The following is a 24,950-nucleotide window of genomic DNA, read 5'->3' on the forward strand; positions in this document are numbered from 1 at the left end:
CCCTTGTCCCTGCTCCCTGTCCCTGCTCTCTGTCCCTGCTCCCTGTCCCTGCTCTCTGTCCCTGCTCCCTGTCCCTGCTCCCTTGTCCCTGCTCCCTGTCCCTGCTCTCTGTCCCTGCTCCCTGTCCCTGCTCCCTGCTCCCTGTCCCTGCTCCCTGCTCCCTGCTCCCTGTCCCTGCTCCCTGTCCCTGCTCCCTGTCCCTGTCCCTGCTCCCTGCTCCCTGTCCCTGCTCCCTGGTCCCTGCTCCCTGTCCCTGCTCCCTTGTCCCTGTCCCTGCTCCCTGTCCCTGGTCCCTGTCCCTGTCCCTGCTCCCTGCTCCCTGTCCCTTCTCCCTGGTCCCTGCTCCCTGTCCCTGCTCCCTGTCCCTGCTCCCTGTCCCTTGTCCCTGCTCCCTGTCCCTGCTCCCTGTCACTGTCCCTGCTCCCTGCTCCCTGTCCCTTGTCCCTGTCCCCGGTCCGTGCCCGCGGCGCTGCCGGGCTCAGCGGCCGGGGGTAGCCATGGAAACGCTGTTCTTTCTCCCCATCCCTCCCCGTGCAGATGACTCGGGTGACGAGGAGCCCGCCTCGCAGTCAGACAAGAGCGAGCTGCACGGCCCCCTGAAGACGCTGTCGAGTAAGCTGGAGGACCTGAGCACCTGCAACGAGCTGATCGCCAAGCACGGCGCGGCCCTGCAGCGCTCGCTCAGCGAGCTGGAGAACCTGCGCCTGCCGGCCGACAGCGGCGAGAAGATCAAGGCGGTGAACGAGCGCGCCACGCTCTTCCGCATCACCTCCAATGCTATGATCAACGTGAGTGAGTGCTGCTCTGCCCCTCCTCCTCCTCCTCCTCCTCCTCCTCCTCCTCCATCCTCCTGCCCTCCCTCCCTGTTTGCTCCCTGTGCTTTGGCTCGTGTTACCGCGGTGAGGGCATGGGAAGTTGGGAAGATGCAGCTGGGAAGAGGGCACGGGTGTGGACCCCACTGAGACACAGGTATGCTGCGTCCTTCCAGCCTGCCCCATGGAACATTGCTGGAAAGCTGGGACATGGGGGTGTTGGCAGTGCTGAGGGGCTTTTCCTGCTCCCTGGGTGGAATCCTGCCTGGCACAGCACTCCAGAGCCCACTGCCCGCTGCAGCTTGAGGCCCACATCCCACATCCCTCACATCCTCTTTGCTTCCATGAAGCTGCTGGAGTCCCACATGGCTGTGGGATTTCACTCCCTCAGGGTCTCTGTGGGATTTAATCCCTCGAGATCTCTGTGGGATTTGACCCCTCAGGGTCTCTGTGGGATTAACCCTTTGGGGTCTCTGTGGGATTTAACCCCCTCGGGGTCTCTGTGGGATTTAACCCCTTGGGGTCTCTTTGGGATTTGACCCCTCAGGGTCTCTGTGGGATTTAACCCCTCGGGGTCTCTGTTGGATTTAACCCCCTCGAGTCTCTGTGGGATTTAACCCCTCAGGGTCCCTGTGGGATTTAACCCCTTGAGTCTCTGTGGGATTTAACCCCTCGGGGTCTCTGTTGGATTTAACCCCCTCGAGTCTCTGTGGGATTTAACCCCTCAGGGTCCCTGTGGGATTTAACCCCTCACGGTCTCTGTGGGATTTAACCCCTCGGGCTCTCGTGCTGGCTCTGCTCTCCCAGCCGGGTTTCAGAGGTCAGGGAATGGTGCTGGCACCGCCCCTGCTCCTGCCTTGTGCAGCCTCACGGTGCTTTGGTGCTTTTTGGAGACAGCTCGTGTTTGGAGTGTGGTTTTACCTCCATGGCAGTGAGACAGCCCTTCCTGGGGAGCCTGGTTTACCCCAGGGAGCTGTGAGAGAGAGCAAAACTGAATAAAATATTTAAAGAAAATTAAAATAAAGCAGTCCCAGAGCTTCACCAGGCTGGAATAATGGATGAAGGCAGAGCTTAGGGAGTTGTGAATGGAGCAGTGCTGTCGCTGTGCTGTCCCAGCCCTGAGCAGAAGGAGGTTGGGTGCTGTTTGATGTGGGCTTTAAAGAATAACAGTAATTCCCAGCAGGAGCTGGAGGGTACTGAGAGCCCCATGGGCTCAGCATCCTCCCCATTCCCACTGCTAGGATTCTGTAACCACAGGGGGAAAGGGCTTCCTGAGTTCTCTTTTGTGTTTCAGAGCAGTTTGAGGAGGCTTGTGCAGCACTTTCCCCACGGAGAGTTTGTCCAAGTTTTGGGAATGGGGCTGGCAGCGTGGTGGGAGGTGCCAGCAGACCCTTGGTGCTGCCCCGGTTTGCTGTCAGGAGGCAGAGCAGCAATGGGAGGTGGGCAGGGAATTGCCAGAGAGAGGATTCTCCAGCAGCCTTTGGGAAGGGATGAGCAGAGCAGTATTTGCTGTGTCCAGCCCAGAGAGGAGGAGGAGGCGGAGGAAAGGAGGAGGAGGTTGTGGTGTTTGCAACGTGATAAAAGCTTGAGCAAGGCTGTCTGGAGGGTGGGAAATTCCACACAAAGCATTGTGCTGGGATAAAACAGCAGGAGCAGGGCTCATCCAAAATCCCAAGCAGGTAAGAGGGGCTTGGGGGTGGCAGGGCACATTCTCAGAGCATCCTTTGGTGCTTCAGCTCTGGATGGGCATCCTGGGGGGATGCCCCAGGGACAGGCTGTGCCCTGGGAGGGGCAGGGCTGGAGGGAGCAGGGTGGGTGTGACAGTGGTCACAGGGGTTGTCAGGATGAGGGAAGAAATGAGGATTTGACTCCATATTTCAGAAGGCTTCATTTATTATTTTATGATACATATATTACATTATAACTATACTAATAGAATAAAAAGAAAAGTTTCATCTCAGAAGGCTAGTTCAGCTAAGAACAGAAAGAAAAAGAAAAGAATGAAAACAAAAGTCTGTAGCTCAGACAGGGAGAGCCAGCTGTGCCGTGAGTGGTCACTAATTTCAAACATCCACATGAGACCAATCACAGATCTATCTGTTGCATTCCACAGCAGCAGATAACCATTGTTTACATTTTGTTTCTGAAGACTCAGCTTCTTAGAAGAGAAAAATTCCTAAGAAAGGATTTTCACACAAAGATGTCTGTGACAGGTGGGAGCAGGGCCAGCTCCAGGAGGAGGCTGTGGCTCTCCAGAGCCCTCCTGAGCCGGGTGTTTTGGGAGGAGGTGACAGAGCTGTGGCCAGGGGGACGCTTTGAGGGGCTGGCTTGGAAAGGCAGGAGAGGGACAAGCAGTGAGGAGGGGACCAGCCTGACCCCCGTCACAGGGACTGGTGGCTCCCAGCCACAGTGCCACCTTTCCCAGCATGGATCCCTTTCTGTGCCTTGATTTCTCCTTTTGGATGGGCTGATGCCTTCTGGAGCTGCCAGCAGCCTCTCATGGGGGGTGGGGGAACTCTGGCAATACAAAAGTCCCAAAATCTTCTGTGTAGAACATGAAACATCGCTCCAGGGAAGCATGGGGAGCTTTCTGGTGAAACTACACCGTGCTCATCCCACCTCCATCCCCGAGCACATCTCCCATGGCAGCCCAGGGTGCTTTTGCCAGGCCAGGAGCTCCCTGCAGGAGAAGTTAAAGTGTCCTTCCCTGCCAGGCTTTTCCTGGAGAGATCCCAGCCTCAGCACTGGGCTGGTGCTGGCACGTGGATGCTCTGTGTCCAGAGCAGCAGCACCAAACCCCATGGATCTGCTCTGGATCTGAGAGCTTTGGTGCTGTGGCTGTGAGCAGAAGGGGTGGGAGCTCCTGGAGAGAAGGGATGGGTGCTGTGGGGAAGGGATGGATGCTCCAGGGAGGGAATGGGTGCTCCTGGGGAGAAGGGATGGCTGCTCTGGGGAAGGGAGGGGTGCTAGGGGAAGAAAGGATGAGTGCAGTAGGGAAGGGATGGATTCTCCTGGGAAGAAGGGATAGGTACTCTGGGAAGGGATGGATGCTCCAGTGAAGGAGTGGGTGCTTCTGGGAAGGAAGGGGTGCTCCAGGAATAAGAAGAGTGCTCCAGGGAAGAAGGCTGGGCAATCTGAGGAAGGGCTGGATGCTTCTGTGAAGGAATGGGTGCTCCAGGGAAGGGAAAGGTGCACCTGGGAAGAAGGGCTGAGAGCTCTGGGAAAGGGATGGATGCTCGAGGGAAGCGATGGATGCTCCAGGGAAGGAAGGGATGCTTCAGGAAAAAGAAGGATGCTCCAGGAAAGAAGGTCTGGACAATCTGAGGAAGGGCTGAATGCTCTTGTGAAGGGTTGGGTGCTCCAGGGAAGGGAAGGGTGCTCCTGGGAAGAAGGGATAGGTGCTGCAGGGAAGGAATGGGTGCTCCAGGGAAGAAGGGTTGGGAGCTCCAGGGAAGGAATGGATGCTCCAGGGAAGGAATGGGTGTTCCAGGGCAGGAATGGGTGTTCCAGTGAAGGAATGGGTGCTCCAGGGAAGCAATGGGTGCTGCAGGGAGGGGCAGGTGCTCCTGGGAAGCAGGGCTGGCAGCTCGGGGCCGGCGCGTGCAGTTCCTGTGCAGCTGCCTCTGATCCGATTATGTAAATGGCCCCGGAGCCGCGGGGAGCGCAGTGAGCACAGGAAATAAATAAATAGAGATGGAAATGCAAGAGCTTTGCTGAGAAGGTGACCTTCCCTCTGTGCTCTGGGGGCTGCCACAGCCAGCACCGGGTGCTCCTCTCCAGAGGCTGGGAGCATCACCTGGCCAGGTGGTGCTGGCAGTGATGGGGAAGGGTTTGGGCAGAGGCACAGTGGGATGTGTTGGGCTGCTGTGGTACAGGTGAGGATTTCAGACGTGCTGGGTTTCAGGCTGGCTGTTGCAGGGCTTAAACTGAAGCCCAGAGCTCTGTGAGGCTCCTGTTGGCTCTGCTCTCTGCTGGATCCCACCAGGCAGAGTCCAGGGATGCAGGAGCCTGGTGTCAGCAGGGCTGGGCAGCAGGCACAGAGAGCCAGAGCACAATCTGCACAATCTGCCACGGGGGAGGAGTGGGAGGTGTGTGAAAATAAGAAGCAACAAATCACCGGGATGAGAGCCCCAGAGGATCCGGAGCAGTGAGCTGAGTTGTGTACACTCATCCAGGAGTGGGGAAAGCTCTGTCTCATCACTCAGCAGGAGACAGCAGGCAGGAGGGATGTGTGGATGCACTGAGGAAGCCAGTTTGGGCGTCAGGAAGAGCTCACAGGGCTGTGGGTGGTGATGGAAATAGGTTTTTAATGGGAATGGGGATGCTACGGCGGAGCTTTGTGCTTCCTCAAGGAACAGGAGTGTGGGGAGCAGCAGGGCAGGAGGGATGCCTGTGTCATTCCTGGCTTAGTTTGTGTTTTCCCTTGATGTTTCGGAGGAGCAGGGGTGCAGGAAGGCTCTGCCAGGCCAGTGCAGCTCAGACAAGGGAGGGTGAGAGGAGCAGGGGTGCAGTGCTGGGTGGGAGGTGCTGCTCCATCAGGATTTGGAGAGAATGGACCCCCTGGAGCAGGCAGTCCCAGGGACAAAGGACTCACCTGCCCTTGAGAGGCACTGCTGGCCACCCCAGCCTGTCCTGCAGGGATGCCAGCACCCTCTTGGAGGCAGGCTCATTTCCCACCCTGCTTTTCCTTTCCCATGGGAGTGAACCTGGGAGCAGCAGCCTCCATCCTTCAGGCCTGCCAGGGGGGCTTCCAGGAGTGTCAAACACGGAGCTGCAGCCAGAGTGAGGTGAACAACAGCATGTGCTGCCTCTCCTCCAGGAAAGGGCCCCCAGGCTTTCAGTTTAAGTCCCTCCAGGACAGCCAGCAGCATCCCAGGGGCTGCACCCTGCAGTCCCAGCAGGATTTCTCCCTGTGGATCCCTCCAGGCTGTGCTTTGGCTCAGCAGCACTTTTGGGGTGGCCCTGTGTCGTGTGCCAGTTGCTCAAGGAGCCTCTGGCCTCTCCCTGCAGCCCCACTGGGCTCCTGGAGACTCTGAGGGGCATCTGCCTGGTGGGGTTGGTTTGTTTGGAGCCCTTTGGGTGCCTGTGATGGAATGAGCTGCCTGGGCACAAGATGTGCTTCCCCAGAGTTCCTCCTCTGCCTCCAGCCTCCCTGTGCAGCACAGAGCCCCCTCTGCCCCATGGAATGCTGCTGTGACCGATCCATACTCCCCACACTGTTTCCATATTAACTCAGGCAGTGCTGAGCCCTGCTCTGAGCAGCCCAGGCTGCCCAGCACAGCCTCCAGCCCCGTGTGTGACTCCTGGTTTATGCAGTGGTAAATGATGGATACACCCTGTGAGTGTGTCTGTGCCTGCTTGGAAAGCTGCTCTGAGCTGGGAGGCAGCAGAGTGACCTGGGATCACCTCTTTGGAGTGCCCCTGGGGCCGGGCTGATGCTGTTGGTCCCTACCTTGGGCGCGTCCCTGTGCTGGAACTGCTTCCTGCTCTGCATGGACATTTGGTCCGTCCCTTGGGGTCCCCAAGCCCATCATGGCACAGGCAGGATGATGGACCTGACATCCTCCATCTGGGCAGCAGGGAGGCACCAGCAGGCTCCTGTGGATGAATGGATGTTTATCCCAGTACAGCCAGTGGGCTGGACCTGTGCATTCAGGGGTTAATTCCAGCGCTGCAGCGAGAAAACTCCATCTTTAACCCCTGGATTTGCTGCTTCAGGGCAGGGATTCCCTCTGTGACCCCAGGCAGCTGCTCTGGTGCCCAGAGCCCCAGCCAGACCCCACAGGGGGTTTGTGTGTGCCCCTGGCAGGGGGATGGCGCAGGAGCTGTGCTGGCATGTGGCACCGGCTGTGTTAATTATCCGCGCTGCGCTAACGACGCGCACTAATCAGCGCCTCGCAAACCATGTCACCGACCCAGAAAAGCCCCGGCAGGGGGATTAAATCCCTAACCCAGCCCTAATCCCCTTGGAGGAGAGGGCTGCAGCCAGGGCTCCGGGTGCCCTGCGTGCTCCTGCTGTGGAGGCGCTCGCAGGAAACAACTGGTGGGTGCTTTGCTCTTGCTGGGGGAGAATGGGAGGTGACAGTGGCACCCGGGGTCTGTCCCTGCCTCAGGGGGGCTGGGGGAGTGGAAACAGGGGGATGGGGAGGTGGGGAGATGGGGAGATGTGGAGATATGAAAATGGGGAGATGTGGAAATGGGAAGATGGGGAGATGTGGAAATGGGGAGATGTGGAGATGTGGAAGTGGGGACATGTGGAGATGGGGAGATGTGGAGATGTAGAAATGGGGAGATGGGAAGATGTGGAGATGGGGAGATGTGGAAATGGGGAGATGTGGAGATGTGGAAATGGGGAGATGGAAAGATGGGGAGATGGGGAAATGAGGAGATGGGAAGATGTGGAAATGGGAAGATGTGGAAATGGGGAGATGTGGAGCCTGGCCCCTGCTCTTGGAGCTCCTGCACCTTGCTCAGAGCATCCTGTGATGCTTTTGAATGTAGAGGTGTGAGGGTATCTCTGATCAGATCTGTTCAGACAGGCAGTGCCTTCCTCCCACTCCCTCCTCATCATCGTTCCCTTAGTGCTTCCAACTGGATTTTATCAGGCATGTGGGTACTCAGCCCTCGTGTGGCTGTGGGGCCTCTGTGCTGCCCAGGGATTTCAGTGGTGCTCCTGCTCACCCTGCTGCAGGGGTTTTCACCTTTCTTCCCCCTCTTCTCTCTCTTCCTCCTCCTCCTTCTGTCCATCTGACCCCTCAGGAGATTTCAGTCTGTCCTGGGGCTCCCCTCAGTACCTCGTGCAAGAAGAGGGAGGATGAATCTGTCCCCACACCTGAGGGTACCTCTTGCAGCTCCTCCCTCCTGGATGTTTTTGGCTGAGAGGGATGACTGAGGAGAGCTGGGAGTGTTTGTGCCGTGCTGCTGGGTCAGCAGGGCTGTGTTGGTGGGCCCAGCACGGCCCTGCACTGTCAGCAGTGCCTGGGCTTGAGCAGCAGCTCTGCTGAGCCAGGAGCCAGCCCAGCCAGGCTCACCTCTGCATTTACTGTGCTCAGGGATCCTCCTGGGATCCCCATCCCTGCTGGAGGCTGGGCAGGATGGCCCTGGGGAGGGCAAATATCAGAGCATTGCTGGGTGAATCCCACAAGGGTTGTGTTTGCCTCTTCCCTGGGCTGCTGCCCCGAGATGCTTCCCTCCAGCTCCTTCCCCCAGCGTGTGTGGAAGGAAAAGGCTCTGGAATGGCCCCTCTGCTCTCCTGTGGATTTACCCAGGAGATGAGGGGGTTGTGGGGGGCTGCTGCTGCTGCTGTAGCCCCTCTCACACCGTGGGGGGGTTTGCACGAGGCTGAATGGGAGGGACAATCCGAGGCAGCTCCTGCAGATCGCGGGGCCGGAGCTGCCCGCGGGCAGTGCCAGCTGCTCCTGCTGCCGAGCGCTTGGACAGATGCTCCTCCAGCCTGGGATCTGCTCCATCAGGGATGAGCAAAGCAGCCAGCCAGAGCCTCAGGAAATCTGCCATCCTGGGAGCCATCGGCAGGACAGAGCTCTCTGGGCACACCAGCACTGGGACTGGGGCTCCAGGGGCCTGGAATGGGGGTGCAGACCGTGGGAGGGTCCCCCACTGCTGAGGGGGTCTGGGGGCTTGGGCAAGGCAAGGAGAGCAAGGAATGTGCATCAGCCACTTGGAGGTACCTCCCTGCAGGGACAGAGCCAGTGCTGGGAGCTTCCCAGACAGGATTTTTGGGACAAGTGAGAGCACCAGGACAAGCTGAGGATTTTCATGGCTGGAGGAGAGCAGGGAAGCTCTGCAGGGATACAGTTCTGGTATGGCCACTCTGCAGCAGGACGTCCCAGCACAGTCTCAGCTCCCAGAATATTTTCTGCACTGGTCCCAGTGTGCCCTTGGCACCCTCTGGCATTGCCAGAGGTGCTGCTCAGTGGGCTTTGGGGTGGAAGGGTCAGCACCCTGGAGTATCCAGCAAATTCCTCAGTTGTTTTCCCACCAGGAACCAGACTCAGATCCTTCCTGTGGCACAGCTCCAGGCTGTAACCTGTGGGCAGCACTGGCTGTTCCCTTTCCCAGAGCCACCCCGACCATGCTCTCCTCTCCTGCCGGGGCTGACTCGGGATCGGTCCCTGATTCCTCCTCCACGGAGCTCCGTGGGGTTGGGATTAGAGGCTCTTAGCACAGCCAGCCCGTGGATTTGCCACTGTTTCCCACTAATCCCCTCCTTATTGCATGGGGTGGATTCCACTGCGCTCACAGCGGTGCTGCAGGCGGGGTCTGGCAGCTGGGCCAGCCCTGGTGCTTTGGGATGGGCTTTGGGATGAGCTTGGCTCTGGGAACCCCTGGGCAGGGTGCATCTGATTGGAACACTGGTGTGTCCTTGGCCTTTAAGCAGGTGGCCCAAAATAACGTGGTAAGGTGGGAAAATCCCCAGATTCACAACCAGGAGACAAGATCTGATCCCATCACAGTGGGGATGTCTCCATCTTGGACACACCTATCCCAGATTTCTGTATCTTGGACATCTCCACCATGGACATCTCTGGCTCCCAGGGAATCCATGAATCCCAGACAGAAGCAGGCACTGCTGGGGCACAAGGTGCCACATGGAATGGGGACCCTCGGGGATTTTGGGAGCACCTTGTTCAAGCACTGTGGGTCTGGCTGAGCTGCTGACAGTGGCATCAAGGGGTGGGCTGGAGCCTGCTCCAGTGTCTTCCCACTTTCTGTTGGGTCACTAAGGATCCTTCCCATGTCTGTGCTTTTTTGTAGCACCTATTTCCCCTGGATGCAGAAGGATGATTTTCCATGTTGAACTCACATTTTATGCAATGTCACCTTGGTTTCTCAACACAGGGTGTCACAACATGCTGAGGCTCAGCCCAGCTCTCCCCACCAGCCCTGCCCCAGGCAGGAGCAGTTCCTGGTGTTTCCACATCCCGCTTCAGACAGCTGGACGCTGGCTGAGGGTCACTGCAAGGATTTGGGAGGATTTGTTGTTGTTTCAGCAGGCTGGGTTGCTGTGGTGCTGAGCAGCACCTGAGCAGGGCTGTGGGTGCCATGGCTGTCGTGGAGCAGATGCCCACACTCCAGACCATGTGTGATGGTTTGGGATTCAGGTTGGCTCTGTCCTTTGCTGCTCAGAGTGTTTTTTGGGGGAGGAAGGACAAATTAACCCTCTGTGGGTGCAGTGGCAGATTGTGGCTCTGTGTCTCACCCCTCTGAACCCCAATGGCTTCAGCTCCATCCCTGGAAGTGTTCAAGGCTGGACAGTGTCACTGTTCACAGGGGTCTGAGGGTGAGGGAAGAGATGAGGATCTGACCCCATGTTTCAGAAGGCTGATTTATTATTTTATGATATATATTATATTAAAACTATACTAAAAGAATAGAAGAAAGGGGTTTATCAGAAGGCTAGCTAGGAATAGAAAAAGAAAAAATTATAACAAAGGCTTGTGGCTTGGACAGAGAGTCTGAGCCAGCTGACTGTGATTGGCCATTAATTAGAAACAACAAACATGGGTTAATCAAAGATCTACTTCTTGTATTTTACAGCAGCAGATAACCATTGTTTACATTTTGTTCCTGAGGCCTCACAGCTTCTCAGGAGGAAAAATCCTAAGGAAAGGATTCTTCATAAAAGATGTCTGTGACAGGACAGGGCTCGGAGCAGCTGTCCCTGCCCTTGGAGGGGGTGGAAGGAGATGAGCTCCAAGGTCCCTTCCCAGCCACCCCGTGATGCTGATTCTCTGCTCTGTGCTGAGTGCAGAGCCAAACAAAGGCCCTTCCCTGGGGGCTGTTGTGCAGCAGCAGCAGCAGCTGTGTCCCAGGGTTTTGATGACTCCAGGAAGGAAGGGAGCACTTATCTGCCAGGCACTCGAACAGAGCTCTGTCCCTGCTGAGTGCAGTGACGGCTCCTGCTCTGTGATTCACCCAACAACAGGAGATGATTGAACCCATCTGGCACTTGCCTCCTCTCCTGTCACTCCTGGGCCGTGAAGTGCTCCTTGTCCCATGCTTGAGGAGCAGGAGGTGTTGGTCCCACAACAGCAGGCACTTCCCTGCTGGATTTTTCCTGCCCGAAGGTTGGATTTGTGTGGGATGCTGGGGCAGGTGGGATTGCAGGTGTGAGCCCATTCCCTCACCATCCAGCAGCGTTGTGCTGGAAACTGGGAATGCTCAGCTATGCTGGGGCTGCCCCCAGAGGCTGTCACCATTTGGTGACCCCAGAAATTGTTCCCTGGCAGGGTGGGCAGGCCCTGGCACAGGGTGCCCACCCTGGATCCCTGGCAGTGCCCAAGGCCAGGCTGGATGGCGTTTGGAGCATCCTGGGGCAATGGAAGGTGTTCCTGCCATGGGAGGGGGATGAGATAAAATGAGCTTTAAGGTCCCTTCCAGCCAAGCCATTCCATGATTGTATGAAGTCTGGCAGGCCTTGCTGTGATCATTTACCCTTTCAAGCTAATTAACCTCATCTCTTTGTTCCTTCCCTCCGATTTTGACTGTTTGCTCCACTGAGGAAGCCGAGATCCCCGAGGGTGTGTGACACCAGCACCTTGGCAGGACACGAGTGACCTCGGGTGATTGTTCTCCACTGCATGAATAATCCCGGGGCTGTTAACGACGTTCCCATTAGCCAGCAACAAGCTGTGAAATCGGGATATTTGCCGTGACAAATGTGTGAAAGGTGCTAAATGTGCCCTTGGCAGCTGCTGGGCACAGGGAGGGACCGCAGAGCTGATGGCACCAAGCGATGCCTCCTGATGCCTCCTGCTCCCGGCAGGATCTCCATGGCACTTTGCCTCTTCCTCCAGGAATTTGCAGGAGCCTCGATGGTATTTTTCCATTTCTTTTGGCTGTGCCTCCCTGTCTTGGCTGGGATTTACAGTTCCAATGGCCAGTGCTGGATTGGGACCTGCCACAACTTTGTCCAGCCATGGAGAGGAGGAGAAACCACCCCTGTCCCTCCTGCCCCATGGTTGCAGGGAACACTGGGGTTCCCTGAGATCAGGGACTGCACAGGGATGGAGCTTGCTTTTCTCTCTGGTCACTGGTGACCTGTCAGCCTGGCTGCCCCATCTGTGCTGTGATGATGCTGAGGCAGAACAGCCTTTGGAACTTCAGGGTTTGAAATCCAGGTCGTGTTCTGTCACCTCCTGTACCTGCTGCCCCTCTGCGAGTGGGAGGCAGCAGTTTGGATGCTGTGGAGGATTAACCCGGTTGCCTGATGGGGTGAGAAGATGTGGGGATGGGCACAGCATCCTGTGCCCTTCCTCTTTGCTCTTACAGAGCAGCTCTGAGGACAGGGAGTGCCTCTGTCAGAGAAATCTGTACATGGTGTCAGGTCTCCCCATGTGCAGTAAGGAAATCCACTGGGGAGGGAGGGCATTCCTACCTGGAACAACAGCACAACACTCCTCAAGCTGGACTCCAAGCCTGACATCTTTATTTAGATATAATGAGAGTTAAGTTGCTTAAAAAGAGAGTGTGGATCCTGGGAGAGCTTTGAGAATGGTTGTACCTTCATGGCCTCGGCTCCTCAGCCCCACAGCTCACTGGGGAGTCACTTTTCGTGCCCTTCCGTCCTTCAGCCTGGGCTCTGTGCCCTCCTTTGGGTGCATTCCTCAAGGAGCCCTTGCTGCTGTCCTGTGTCCCTGTGCAGCCTCTGTGGGTTTGTGGCTGGGTCTTGCTTACAGCCCTGAGCAAGTTCAGCTGGAACTAAATTTAGCCAGCTCTCCATGAGAATTTCATAAGCTGGATTGTGAGGTGTTGCTCCTGCTCAGTGGCTGGGATTGTCTGTACCTTGGGAACACCAAGGCAGGGGATTAATGCTGGCAATGAGTGATGAGCTGGGATATTCGTGTCTGAGCTCCTCATCCCAGTGCCCTGCAGCCCTTGTTCCATACAGGGATGAGTTTTGGCTCAGGACTGAGCTCACTTGACAGAGACTGAGAAAAGATCCCCTGATCCCTGTTTGGTGGTGCTCCCCCCTTCAGTGGGCATCCCTGTGGACCTGGGCACTGTCTGGCTCTAGGGGGTGTAAACCCAAATTAATCACTGTAATTTGCTTGGCTGCTGGTGGCAGCAGTGGGGGCTGAGTTTGGCAGATCCCTCTTGCAGGATATTCTCCCCTCTCCACCCCTGGCATCACTTCTCTCCCAAGGAGCAAACATGGTCCTTGTTTGGTTATCCAGATCCTTTGATCTGGGTTTGGATCAAGCCATTGTCTGAGTTACAGGGGAGGAGGCTGCAGAGAGGGGCCCCTAGAGCCTTTCAAAACTAGGGAATAATCCCTGTGTGTATCCCAGCTCCTAAATCCACGTGGATGCCATTGTGGGATGCAGCATGGACTGTGCATTGTCCTGACCTGCTCCATGGAAGCTCCACAGCCCGTGGTGGGATCCGTGGCCTCGTGAGGACCATCCTGCTCCTTCCCAAACCTCCCCACACTCTGCGGTGCTGACAGCCATTCTCCATCACTTGGATTTTTTATATGGCTGTAAATGAAGCCCAGTGGTGCAGGTTTCCCTTTGGGATACAGCATGGAGTCCTCCTTGAAGCTTTGGGATGGGAGATTCCGAGGCGTTTCCTGCTGTTTTTCACTAGGATGTTGATTCCCATCACGTACTGGAGCAAGTTCTCCTCCCAGCTCCCAGCCCTGCCTACCCGTGGCTCCTGCATAATTACCTCCTTTCCCCCTAATTCCCTGTTCCAGCCCGTGGTTAATTGTAGCAGGATAATTACAGGTGATCTGGATTTAAAGCCTGGAGCAGGCGGCAGTTCCCACCCTTGGTGCCAAACTGGGCATTTCTGTGCCTGCTGCCTGTGGAGCTGGACCTTTGGAGCAGATAATGAGCTTTGCTGGGGTGGGAAGGTCATGGCCATATCCCATTATTTGCCCTGGTTTCATCCTCTTAGCCCCGTGCATCCATGGGACACAGAGCTGGTGGCTGGCCCGGCATGGTGTCACTGGGAAGGGCCAGGGCAGGGTCCCCGTGGGCTTTGGGCCATGGGAGGCTCCCAGAAGGATCTTGGGGTGGGGAGGAGCTGAGTTGTTTGCAGAGGAGGAAGTGAAAACATCACCCTGAGAGTGTGGGGTCTGGTGTGGCTTCTGAGAGCATCAACCATTCCCCACCCCTGCCAAGGCCACCACTGCCCCTGTCCCCAAGTGTCACATCCACGTGGATATTAAATCCCTGCAGGGATGGGGATCCAGCACTGCCCTGGGCAGCTGTGCCAGGGCCTGACCACCCTTTCCATGAGGAAATGTTCCCTAATATCCACCCTGCCCCTGCCCTGGCCCAGCCTGAGGCCGTTCCCTCTGCTCCTGTCCCTGTTCCCTGGAGCACAGCCCGACCCCCCGGCTGTCCCCTCCTGGCAGGAGCTGTGCAGAGCCACAAGGGCCCCCTGAGCCTCCTTTGCTCCAGGCTGAGCCCCTGCCCAGCTCCCTCAGCCTCTCCTGGGGCTCCAGCCCCTTCCCAGCTCCGTTCCCTGCCCTGGACACGCTCCAGCCCCTCCAGGGCTCTCCTGTCAGGAGGGTCCCAGAGCTGATCCCAGTTTTGAACACATGTGAGATGGAAGCACAGCCAGGAATTTGGGGGGACAGGACCCTGAGCCCTCCCTGCCTTCAGTGGGAAAAGCATCAAAAGGATGGAGAGGGGACACATGTAGGGTCTGATCCCTCCATGTTCCAGGTGTATGTCAGGCAAAACCTTAAAGGAAAAACTTCTTTCCCTGGATAAGTCTCAAATCCTGCTCCTATCCAATGGAAAGGTTTGGTGAAGAACTGATGAACTGGAGCTTTTCTTGGACAAATCCTGGTAAAATCAGAGCACGTCATGGAAACTGAAGCCCTGAATCTTCTGCTTGACCAGGAGTTACCTCAATCCTCAGGTGCCACCTGCAGCCCAAGTGCTGAGTAACCAAGCCAAGAGCTGGATGAATCATCTGTGGAATCCAGATAGCTGGAAACAGAAAATAAGCAAGCCCTGGGAATGTTGTAGTCTGTCAGACATCCAAAACTCTCTGGATGTCTCTGAATAGGTTTGATTTTTTCAGCTAGCATTTATCCATTGGACTCCCTTGATCTGACAAGGAATTGCACAAGCACAGTTAATTTCCCTTGTCTCTGCCAGCTCCTGGAGAATTTCCATAAAAATCCTGTTTCCCTACTTTGAAACACAAGAAGAAGTTCAGTGTGCTGCATCTGGCAGGGATTGGGGCGGGAGGAGCAGCCCTGCCTGCGTGCTCAGCTGCACGTGGCGCTGATGGCAGAGGAAACAGCGAGGCCACGGGAACTCAGGGTTTCATCCAAAATAGAAAATAGCCTAAAAATAGAGCTGTGAGGGCCTGGCTGTGCTGTGAGGCCATTGTGTGGGATGTGGCAGTGTGGGACAGCCAGCAGTGTCCCCGTGTCCCAGCCCTGCCCCCGGACAGCTCCTGCAGGGAGTGCAGCACAGCTGGGCTGGTGGTGCCAGTCCTGGGGGGCTTTGGGAGGGATGATGGTGCCAAGGGGTTCTGCCAGCCTGGGTTGTGGTGTCCCAGCTGTCCCCTGCCTGGTGGCACAGGATGGATGCTGTGTGCACTGCAAGGCTTCACTTGGAGCACTCCCTGAGCCCTCCTGCCCTGTGCCCTGTGGGTCTGCGGGGTCCCCATGGCTGAGGGGGTCCCCAGGCTCACTGGGGAGGGAATGGGGGTTCTGGCCATGGTGGATGTGCTGCAGGGGCCAGGCCCTGTGCTGTGTCCTGGGCTGTGCAGCTCTGGGGAGGAGCTGGCTATCCTTCCTCTCTGCCTCCCTGGAGCACAGGGACAGCTGATTCCTGACTTGAGTAGCCCAGAGCAGCTGTGACTGCCCTTGGATCGCTGGATGTGTCCTAGGCCAGGTTGGACAGGGCTTGGAGCAGCCTGGGCTAGTGGAAGGTGTCCCTGTCCATGGAACTGGATGATCTTTAGGTCCCTTCCAGCCCAAGTGTTCCATGATTCTGTGATCCTCTCCTGTCTATGGCTGTCACCCCAGGGACCACTGTCCCATCCGGCTTCTCCTCATTTGCTGAATTTGCTCATGAAAGTGCTGCTCAAGACCTCTAGGCTTGGCTGAGGGCTGTGAGAGCTCCTGAGGAGCACAGTGGGCTGGGGACAGGGACAGTGACAGGCTGTGGGCAGGCTGTGGCAGGCCAGGCTGCCATGGCCAGCTGTCCCTGTTGCAGCCGCCTCCTGGGGGATGGTTCAGCTTTGGATGGCCAGAGCTGAGCTGTGGATAAGGGGATTGAGCACAGCTCTGGGAGCTGGTAAAAGCCCTCTCCTGGGAGAGGAGCAGGAGGGGGTGTTGGGGTCCCCATGTGCTGTGACACCCCTGGCTGAGCTGTCCCCTGTCGCAGACATCTTTTATGGAAAATCCTTTCCTTAGGATATTTCGTCCTGAGAAGCTGAGAGGCCTCAGGAACAAAATGTGAACATTGATTATCTGCTGCTGTGGAATGCAACAGGTGGATTTTTGATTGGCCCATGTTGATTGTTTCTAATTAATGGCCAATCACAGCCCAGCTGGCTCGGACACAGAGCTGAGCCACAAGCCTTTGTTGTCATTCTTTCCTATTCTATTCTTAGCCAACCTTCAGATGAAATCCTTTCTTCTATTCTTTTAGTATAGTTTTAGTGTAATATATATAATAAAATAATAAATCAAGCCTTCTGAACCATGGAGTCAGATCCTCGTTTCTTCCCTCATCCTGAGATGCCTGTGAACACAGTCACAGTCCCTGTGTGCTGGGACACCCCTGGCTGAGCTGTCCCTGTCTTGGTTTGGAAAGCCAGGAGTCTGCTAAGGAAGGCAGGAGCCTCCCCTGAAATGGAGAATGTAAACCCTCCCCACCCCTCTGAATTGCCATAAATTTTAAATTAAGGGGCTCTCAGGCAAAAATATGGGAGCAGAAAATAACAGTTTTTTAATAGGGAAAAGGAAAAAAATAAAGGATAAAATAAACAATACAGTACACTAGAACAACACTGACAGAGTCAAAACCCAGCCTGACACCCTGTGGGTCAGGGTGTTGGTGGCAGTCCCATTGGAGTTGTGGCTCAGCCCTCCTGCAGTGTCAGGGGTGGTTCTGCTGGAGCAGGGATCCTGTAGAGAAGGATGGATTCTTCCTCTGAAGATCCAGTGGAAGGAGAGGCAGCTGCTGTTCCTCTGGGGAATCCAGTGGAGAAGCCGTGCTGGTGTCTCAAAACCTCTGGATTATATCTGGGTAGGAATGCTTGGCTCCTCCCTCTGGGCTCACATCTCCCAATGGGATGCTGTAGTTCTTATCAGCCATGCAGGGACATTCAATAGCTGTTATCAGCAATGTCCCCTCCCAGGGAGGTGTGAATGTGGTCACTCAGAGAGAGATAAGGCAAACTGCCCACTTGACAAAGGTAATCTGCCATACAGATGGGAATGGAAAACAACTTGCATTGCAATCTTCAACAGCTCGGTGTGCTGTGACACCTCTGGGCTGAGCTGTCCCTGTGTGCTGGGACACCCCAGGCTGTGCTGGGACACCCCAGGCTGTGCTGTGTCACCCCTGTCTGAGCTGTCCCTTCCGTGCAGGCCTGCCGTGATTTCCTGGACCTCGCCGAGAGCCACAGCCGGAAATGGCAGCGGCTGCTGCAGCATGAGCGGGAGCAGCGGATCCGCCTGGAGGAGACCATCGAGCAGCTAGCCAAGCAGCACAACAGCTTGGAGAGAGCCTGCCGAGGGGCACCCGGGCTGGCCACGGGCACTGCCAGCAGCGCCAGCGCCGCCAAGGGTGAGCTACAGCCCGGGCTGGGACGGGGGGCTGGGAGGGACAGGGATGTTAGGGGATCCTGGGCTGGCACAGGGATGTTAGTGATCACTGGGCTGGGACAGGGATGTTAGGGGATCCTGGGATGGGACAGGAATGTTAGGGGTTCCTGTGATGGGACAGGGCTGTTAGGGGACCAGGATGGGACAGGACTGTTAGGGGATCCTGGGATGGGACAGGGCTGCTCAGGGACCCGTGGAATGGGATGGAGCCACTCAGGCACTCCCAGGATGAACTGAGGTGTTCCACTCAGGAACCGTCAGGATGAGACAGAGCTGCCTGGGGACCCCTGGGATGGGACAGGGCTGTTCCAGGACCTCTGGGATGGATCAGGGCATTCTGCCTGGCTGCTCCCAGCGAGCTGCCAGCTATGGGAAGGGTGCCCAAGGCAATGCCCTGTGTCCCCATGGTATTTTTCTAAATGGTTCCCATTACACCATAATTACTCCTAATTGTCCTTGCTCAGGGACGTGGATGTCCCCAAGATTCAGATGCAGAGAGGGCTGTGTCCCCAGCTCACTGATGCTATTCCAGGCTGTTCTGGGAGCTTTAACCCTTACTGGTGGGCACATCTCCGGGTGCTGGAGGGCAGCCATGGCACTGGGAAAAGGCTCAGGGTCCCCTGGCACTGCCGAGTTGGCTGCGTGGGGTGGATGTGGAACAGCCAGGGCTCGTTTGCAATAAGATCCAACAGCTTTGCACATTCCTGCCAAATGTCCTTCCCCCAGGGCAGCATTTGTTACAGCCACAAACACTGCTCAAAGTGCTGGGTCTGACTTTTAAAGGAAATACAGACCCGGGGGAGAGAGCGGTGGCTGCTGGAGGTGGGGGGGTGTTGGTGCCAGGCACTGCCCTTGTTCCCCCTCAGGGGAGGTTTAGTTTGGATATTGGGGAATATTTATTCTTGGAAAGGGTTGTTCAGCCGTGTCGCCACCCCTGGGGGGATTTAACAGCTCTGTGGATGTGACACCTGGGGACATGGGTCGGGAATGGAGGGGCTGGATGTCCTCAGAGGGCCCAGCAGCTGGAACAGTCCTGAGGGGCAGCTGGGGGACATGGCTGCAGGGACAGGCACAAATCCACAAATTCACCTGGGATGGTGGCACAGCTCCTCTGGAGAGCGGGAGAGAGGCAGGGAATGGGACTGTCTGGGATGGGGCAGGAGCAGGGAAACTGCACCGGGACTCAGGCACCGCAGCCATGGATTGAAGCAGAAGGATGTTTGGGAATGGTGTTTGGGAATGGTGTTTGGGAATGGCGTTTGGGAATGGTGTTTGGGATTGCTGTTTGGGATTGCTGTTTGTTGTTTGGGAATGGTGTTTGCTTGGGAATGGTGTTTGGGAGCGGTGTTTGGGATTGGTGTTTGGTTATGTGGGGCTGGGAACCCTCTCCAGCATCACCTCAAACACGGGATTTGTTTTTCCTGCTTCAATCCAAACCGGATTTCCCGGCGGACGGGGCGGTGCTGGAGCGGAGCCACACCCAGACGGGGTTGGGCATGGCCACACCCTCAGGCAGCCTGGGGACATTTTGGGGGTACTCCCGAGCACAGCCTTGTGTGCCTGGCTTGGGGAGCAGGGCACATTCTGGCCTCGAGGAGCTGGAAATCGGTACAGCATCCTCGGGGTGTGGAGCGGGATGCAGGGGGGTCAGGCTGTGAGGAGGGGACACAGGGGGACTCTGGGGACAGATCCTGCAGCAGGCTCTGTCTCAAAGCCTCTGTGCCAGCAGGGAGTGTGCAGTCTGCCAAAGGAGAGGCCAGTGATGAAGATGAGGAGACGGAGTACTTCGATGCCATGGAGGACGCACCAGCTTTTATCACAGTAACTGCAGACCCCAAGCACCACAGGTACCGCCCCTGCCTGCCCGGGAATGTGGGGAGGGCTGGGAAGAGCCCTGGTGTTCCCTCAGCGCCCCTCCCACGGGGTCACTCTGAGGCCATGTCCTTCAGAACTTCCCCTGCCTCTGTCCAGAGGTCTGTCCTGCATCCGGCTGCTCCTGCATTCCTGGAGCGAGGCTGAGGGTGGCCCCCAGTTGTAGTGAAGCAGGTGAGGAAGGGCAGTGTCAGGCAGTGCTGTGGGAGAGCTGAGTCCTCTGTCCCTCAACCTTAAAGCTCCTCTCATTCCACCCCCTGGCATGGGCATGGGCACATTCCACTATTCCAGGTTGCTCCAAGCCCCTCCAGCCTGGCCTTGGGCACTGCCAGGGATGGGCAGTCACAGCTTCTGTGTGCACCCTGTGCCAGGGCCTGCCCATCCTCACAGGGAAGAATTTGTTCTTCCCAGTATCCCATCAAATCCTGCCCTCTGTCTGCTGTCACCTGCTCTTACTCCTCCATGGACGCCTGGGCTGGAGGAGCCTGTGGTCTGACCCATGGTCACATCACTGGGCTTGGTGACAAAAGCAGAACCTCTTGTGCCCCCAGGGCTGTGAATCCCTTCCTGAGCATCCCATCCTTAGAATCCCCTCCTAACAGCTGTGCACAGCCTCTGTCACCCCAGTTCCTTCCTGGCAGTGCCCTGGGGATGCAGGAGGTGCTCTGGGGGTGCTGCACAGCCCTGGGCGCTCCCTGCCCTGTGCTCCCACTGCTGTTCTCCCCACAGGCGTTCGGGCAGCAACCTGAGCGGGGCCAGCGAGGGCCACCCCGAGGACTGGAACCTGGAGGACAGTGTGAGTGGGCTGGGCAGGGTGAGCAGGGTGCTGCTGCTGGGGTGGAACCAGGGCAGAGGGGATGCTGTGAAGGGACCCTCCATCTGTGGTGGATCCTCTGTGAGTCACAGATATCAGCAGGTATCAGCATCCTGAACATCCTCCTGAGGAGGATGCAGGAGGGTGTTGGGGGACAGCTGTACCCATATTTCCACTAGAAGTAAGGCTGGTATTGGGGTTGTGATGAATAAGATTGGGGAGGATGTTGATGGTTGAATAGGCTCTTTGATAAATAGTTTTACTCCATCTGCTAGAGCTTGTAGGAGCCCAAATGGGCCAACAGTGTTTGGGCCCTTTCAGCCTTGTATAGCTCAGGATTTTGCATTCTACTAGCGTCAGGAAGGCTGCTGCAGTTAAGATTGGGAGGGCATAGGAGACAGCTATGATGAGATTGATTAAGAGAGGGTGGTTAGTCATGGTAGATGGTTTGGTGTTGCAGTGTGTTGCAGTTTCCTGTTTTACTCCCCAGTCCCTTCCCAGGTGTGGCCATACCTCTCTCCCTTCCCCCTCGCCCCCTTGCTGAGTGAGTTCTGTCAATCAGGCTCAACATTCCAGCAAGGCCATCGTGTGGTTGGTCACGTTCAAAGGATGCAATCCAGGCCTGGGCTCATTGGCCAGTTTATGTGTCCCTCGTCTCCTGAGACCCTGCCCCTCCCACCTGGTTGGTGCCTCACCTGTCCCTTCCCCTCCCCCTGTCCCTGGGCTTAAATTCAGCCAGAACCATGTGCTCGGTATTCTGTTGGAGCTGTTACCAAGATTCAGACGTCTGTGACCATGGAATAAACTCTGGATATAAACCCTCCGACAGAATCTGTCTCCTTTTCCTCCTCACCCTAGCCTGAAGCCCTTCCACCTGAGGTAAACTGAGTTTCTACAAGCCTGGGTTTGTTTCAGTGCCCAGCCGCAACATCAGCCAGCCAAAGGTGTCTCTGAGGTGAAACACCACAGCTGCCTCTTTTGGCCCAGCAGCAAGGGTCAGGCCAGCCCAGGCACAATCTACCTGGTAACATTGGGATCATATTCCCATAGTTTGGGTTAAGCTAGGGAGAGGATTTGAGCCTCTGAGTTAAAGGGCTGAAGCCTTTTGCATTTTCTGAGCTCTGCCACGCTAGCTGGTCATTTTCTTCTTGGACGTGGTGTGGTGTGATAGCCTTTTGTAATTTAGTTGTTTTCACAGGCTTCCAGCAATGCTCCTCAGGTGTCTCCTGGGCTGTGGTTGCTGTTCCTGGGAGCTGCTGGGTCTGGTTGGGTCCAGTTTAAACCTGAGTTCCTTCTGTTGCCTCCACAGGTGTTTGAGAGCTCAAATCAAAGCAGCTACAATGAGTCCACAGGCAAAGATCTCCTGCCAAGGAAGAGGAGAAGGACTCGAATTCCTGACAAACCCAACTACAGCCTTAACCTCTGGAGCATCATGAAGAACTGCATTGGCAAGGAGCTCTCCAAGATCCCCATGCCCGTGAGTCTGAGTGTCCCTGGCACCAGGGCTGGCACGGGGGTGGGTTTGGGCAGCTCTTGGCTGTGCAGAGCTTTGGGTTGTACCTGGATGGTTCTGCTGGTGCTGTGGTGGCACAGCAGCCCCAGGCAGGGACAGATTGTCACCAGGGACTGGATTGTGTGCTGCATGCTTATCATGGAATTGTGGAATGGTTTGGGTGGGAAGGGACCTTAAAGCTCATCCAGTCTCACCCCCATGGGCAGGGACACCTCCCACTGTCCCCGGGTGTCCCAATGTCCAGCCTGGCCTTGGGCACTGCCAGGGATCCAGGATGGGCACCCTGTGCCAGGGCCTGCCCACCCTGCCAGGGAACAATTCCCAATTCCCAATATCCCATCCATCCCTGCCCTCTGGCACTGGGAGCCATTCCCTGTGTCCTGTCCCTCCATCCCTTGTCCCCAGTCCCTCTCCAGCTCTCCTGGAGCCCCTTCAGGCCCTGCCAGGGGCTCTGAGCTCTCCCTGGAGCCTTCTCCTCTCCAGGTGAGCACCCCCAGCTCTCCCAGCCTGGCTCCAGCCCTTGCAGCATCTCTGGTGCCTCCTCTGGGCTCTCTGGGGCAGAGGGGACATTGCCTGAGTGTCCTCTGCATATCCAGCTGCTGCAGAGGCATTAGGGGAGCAGGACGCTGTGAATCCCTGGGGATTCATGAAGAAGGGACCCTGCTGCTGGTGATGTTTCCCCCCTGTGATCCAGGACAGGACACTCAGGGCTCAGCCCCACCTGCACCAGCCACAGCAGGGCTGGGTTCCACCCCAGGGGCTCACAGTGCCTGTTTTTCCTTACAGAGAGCAGCTTTTTGGTGAAGGAGATGCTGGGGGCAGGCTTTGGGTGCTGCTGGTTCAGCCCTGGGGCAAAGGCTGCCTGTGATGGCCAGAAAGGGTTTGCTGGGGGTCTGTGTGTGTGGAACAGCCCCACATGGGCTGCACAGAGCCACATTCATGGGGTAAAGAGCAGGGAGCACATTCCAGGGGTTGGGATGCTGGATTGGTTGTGTTCTGTCTCTTCAAACAGAGCCTGAGTGAGAGCTCAGAGCTCTGATGAGAGTGATGAGCTGTCCCTTCCTTGTGCTATTTGCAGCTGGGATGGACAGCCCAGCACCATCCAGTTCTGCAGCAGCAGCAGATCAGGGCATGATGGGCACAGGAATAAGCTCAGGGTGTGAAATCCCAGCAGCTGCTGCTGCCTGGGGAGAGAAATTTGTGCTTCTCCTATCAATCAGATCATCCTGGGAGCTGCTGGAGTCCAAACCTGAGGGCAGTGGGGAAGAGAGGAGGTTTAGATTAAATATAAGAAAAAATTTTTCTCCATGAAGGTGTGAGGCCCTGGCACAGGGTGCCCAGAGCAGCTGGGGCTGCCCCTGGATCCCTGGCAGTGCCCAAGGCCAGGCTGGACATTGGGGCTGGAGCAGCCTGGGACAGTGGGAGGTGTCCCTGCCATGGCAGGGGTGGCACTGGATGGGCTTTAATGTCCTTTCCCACCCAAACCATTCTGGGATTCTGTGAAATCTTGAAGGATCCCACAGTCCCTATGAAATGAGAAGGAAGGTGCTGCCAGAGATGCACCAGGGTCCACCCCACAAGCTCAGCTGCATGTGGATATTATTTGGGGAGATTCCTGATGAATTAAGAGCATTTCTGAGGTTTTCTGAGACCCCCATCCCCTTCCTGGGGATGTGAGGGACTGACAAACCTCTTGTGCAAACAGCTCCTTGATTCTCCTTCTAAATGAACAAACCTGCAGCACTGAAAAGGAGAAAAACAGTTGTAGGAATTTGGAATTTGGGTGGATTCATCTTCTTCCCCCATGAAAGGCTTTTGCTCCCTGTTGCCTGAGGATGCAGCTGCTGGCTTTGTTCTCTGCATCTCTCCCGAGAATTATCCCAAGTGATTTGCTCTTTATGTGGATTTGATGCTGCTCTTTCTCCCCAGCTCCCTCTTTCTCTGATGCTGTAAGATCCCTGCCACTTGCAGGCTAAATCCCTGAGTGGAAAATCTAAAAAAAGCTAAATCCTGGAATCTGCAGTTTGTTTTTTCTACTATGAAATATTTAACTTGGCTTACAGAAGTGGTTCTTCAGCCATCTGCTCCTCTTAAAATATATTTCTTTGTTTGGAAATGAAACGAAAAAGGCAGAAGACCTTTTGTGGCTCTGTCTTGCTTTCAATTATTTTTTAATTTCAGTATTTTCAGAGGGAAAAATAGAGGTGTTGGGGACTGGAGTCTCAGGAAAATAGAGGTCTTGGGACTGGAGTCTCAGGAGCATGGAGACCCCAAAATGGGGCTTTTCCAGGAGTGTCGGGAGCATGGGGACACCAAAATGGGGCTTTTCCAGGAGTCTCAGGGGCATGGAGACCCCAAAATAGGTCTTTTCCAGGAGTCTCAGGGGCATGGAGACCCCAAAATGGGGCATTTCCAGGTTTTCTGGGCAGCTGGGTCACACAGGGATGGAGGTGATGGGAGCAGGCTGGGGAGCAGCACATCCCTGTCCTGTGCCCAGAGGGATGCTGGCTGGGAGGGGGCTGATCTCATTGTTGAGGCTGATTTTGGTGTCAGTGTGGTTACCTGGGCTGATCCCTGATCATCCCACACCCCAAACCTCGGCGCTGCCTGGCACAGGTCAGGGAGCAGAGCACATATTCCCTTCCCTTTGGCCTTGGAGGTGCCTCTTGGGGATCTCTCCTGCTTTCTTAACCCCACCCTGTTCCCCTGCAGGTGAACTTCAACGAGCCCCTGTCCATGCTGCAGCGGCTCACGGAGGACCTGGAGTACCACGAGCTGCTGGACAAGGCAGTGAAGTGTGAGAGCTCCACGGAGCAGATGTGCTTTGTGGCCGCCTTCTCCGTGTCCTCCTACTCCACCACCGTGCACCGCACTGCGAAGCCATTCAACCCCCTGCTGGGGGAGACCTTCGAGCTGGACCGCCTGGAGGAGCTGGGCTTCCGCTCCCTCTGCGAGCAGGTGAGCGCTGGGGCTGCTCCTGCTGCTGCTGCTGCTGCTGCTGCCGTCCTGCTGGGGCACCAGCAGCGCCTGCCGAGCCTTCCCTGGGCTGATCCTGCTGCTGCCGTCCTGCTGGGGCACCAGCAGCACCTCCCCAGCCTTCCCTGGGCTCTT

At 56.5% G+C, this 24,950-nt stretch overlaps 1 protein-coding gene across 5 annotated transcripts in view; it reads left to right on the top strand.

The window, feature by feature from the left end:
- OSBP2 (oxysterol binding protein 2) overlaps nucleotides 1-24,950 on the top strand; it is a 105,370-nt gene that overhangs the window by 70,327 nt on the left and 10,093 nt on the right. For 3 of the 5 annotated variants that reach the window (XM_064726524.1, XM_064726526.1, XM_064726528.1), the window contains 6 exons: nucleotides 538-788; nucleotides 17,404-17,602; nucleotides 19,367-19,487; nucleotides 20,242-20,308; nucleotides 21,636-21,803; nucleotides 24,552-24,797. In XM_064726524.1, the coding sequence (XP_064582594.1) occupies nucleotides 538-788; nucleotides 17,404-17,602; nucleotides 19,367-19,487; nucleotides 20,242-20,308; nucleotides 21,636-21,803; nucleotides 24,552-24,797 (1,052 nt within the window). The remainder of the gene's footprint in view (nucleotides 1-537; nucleotides 789-17,403; nucleotides 17,603-19,366; nucleotides 19,488-20,241; nucleotides 20,309-21,635; nucleotides 21,804-24,551; nucleotides 24,798-24,950) is intronic. The other 2 variants (XM_064726525.1, XM_064726527.1) reach the window with 1 other exon arrangement.

The sequence above is a fragment of the Zonotrichia leucophrys genome, chromosome 15 (assembly GCF_028769735.1).
Source record: "Zonotrichia leucophrys gambelii isolate GWCS_2022_RI chromosome 15, RI_Zleu_2.0, whole genome shotgun sequence".
NCBI classification, from domain to species: domain Eukaryota; kingdom Metazoa; phylum Chordata; class Aves; order Passeriformes; family Passerellidae; genus Zonotrichia; species Zonotrichia leucophrys.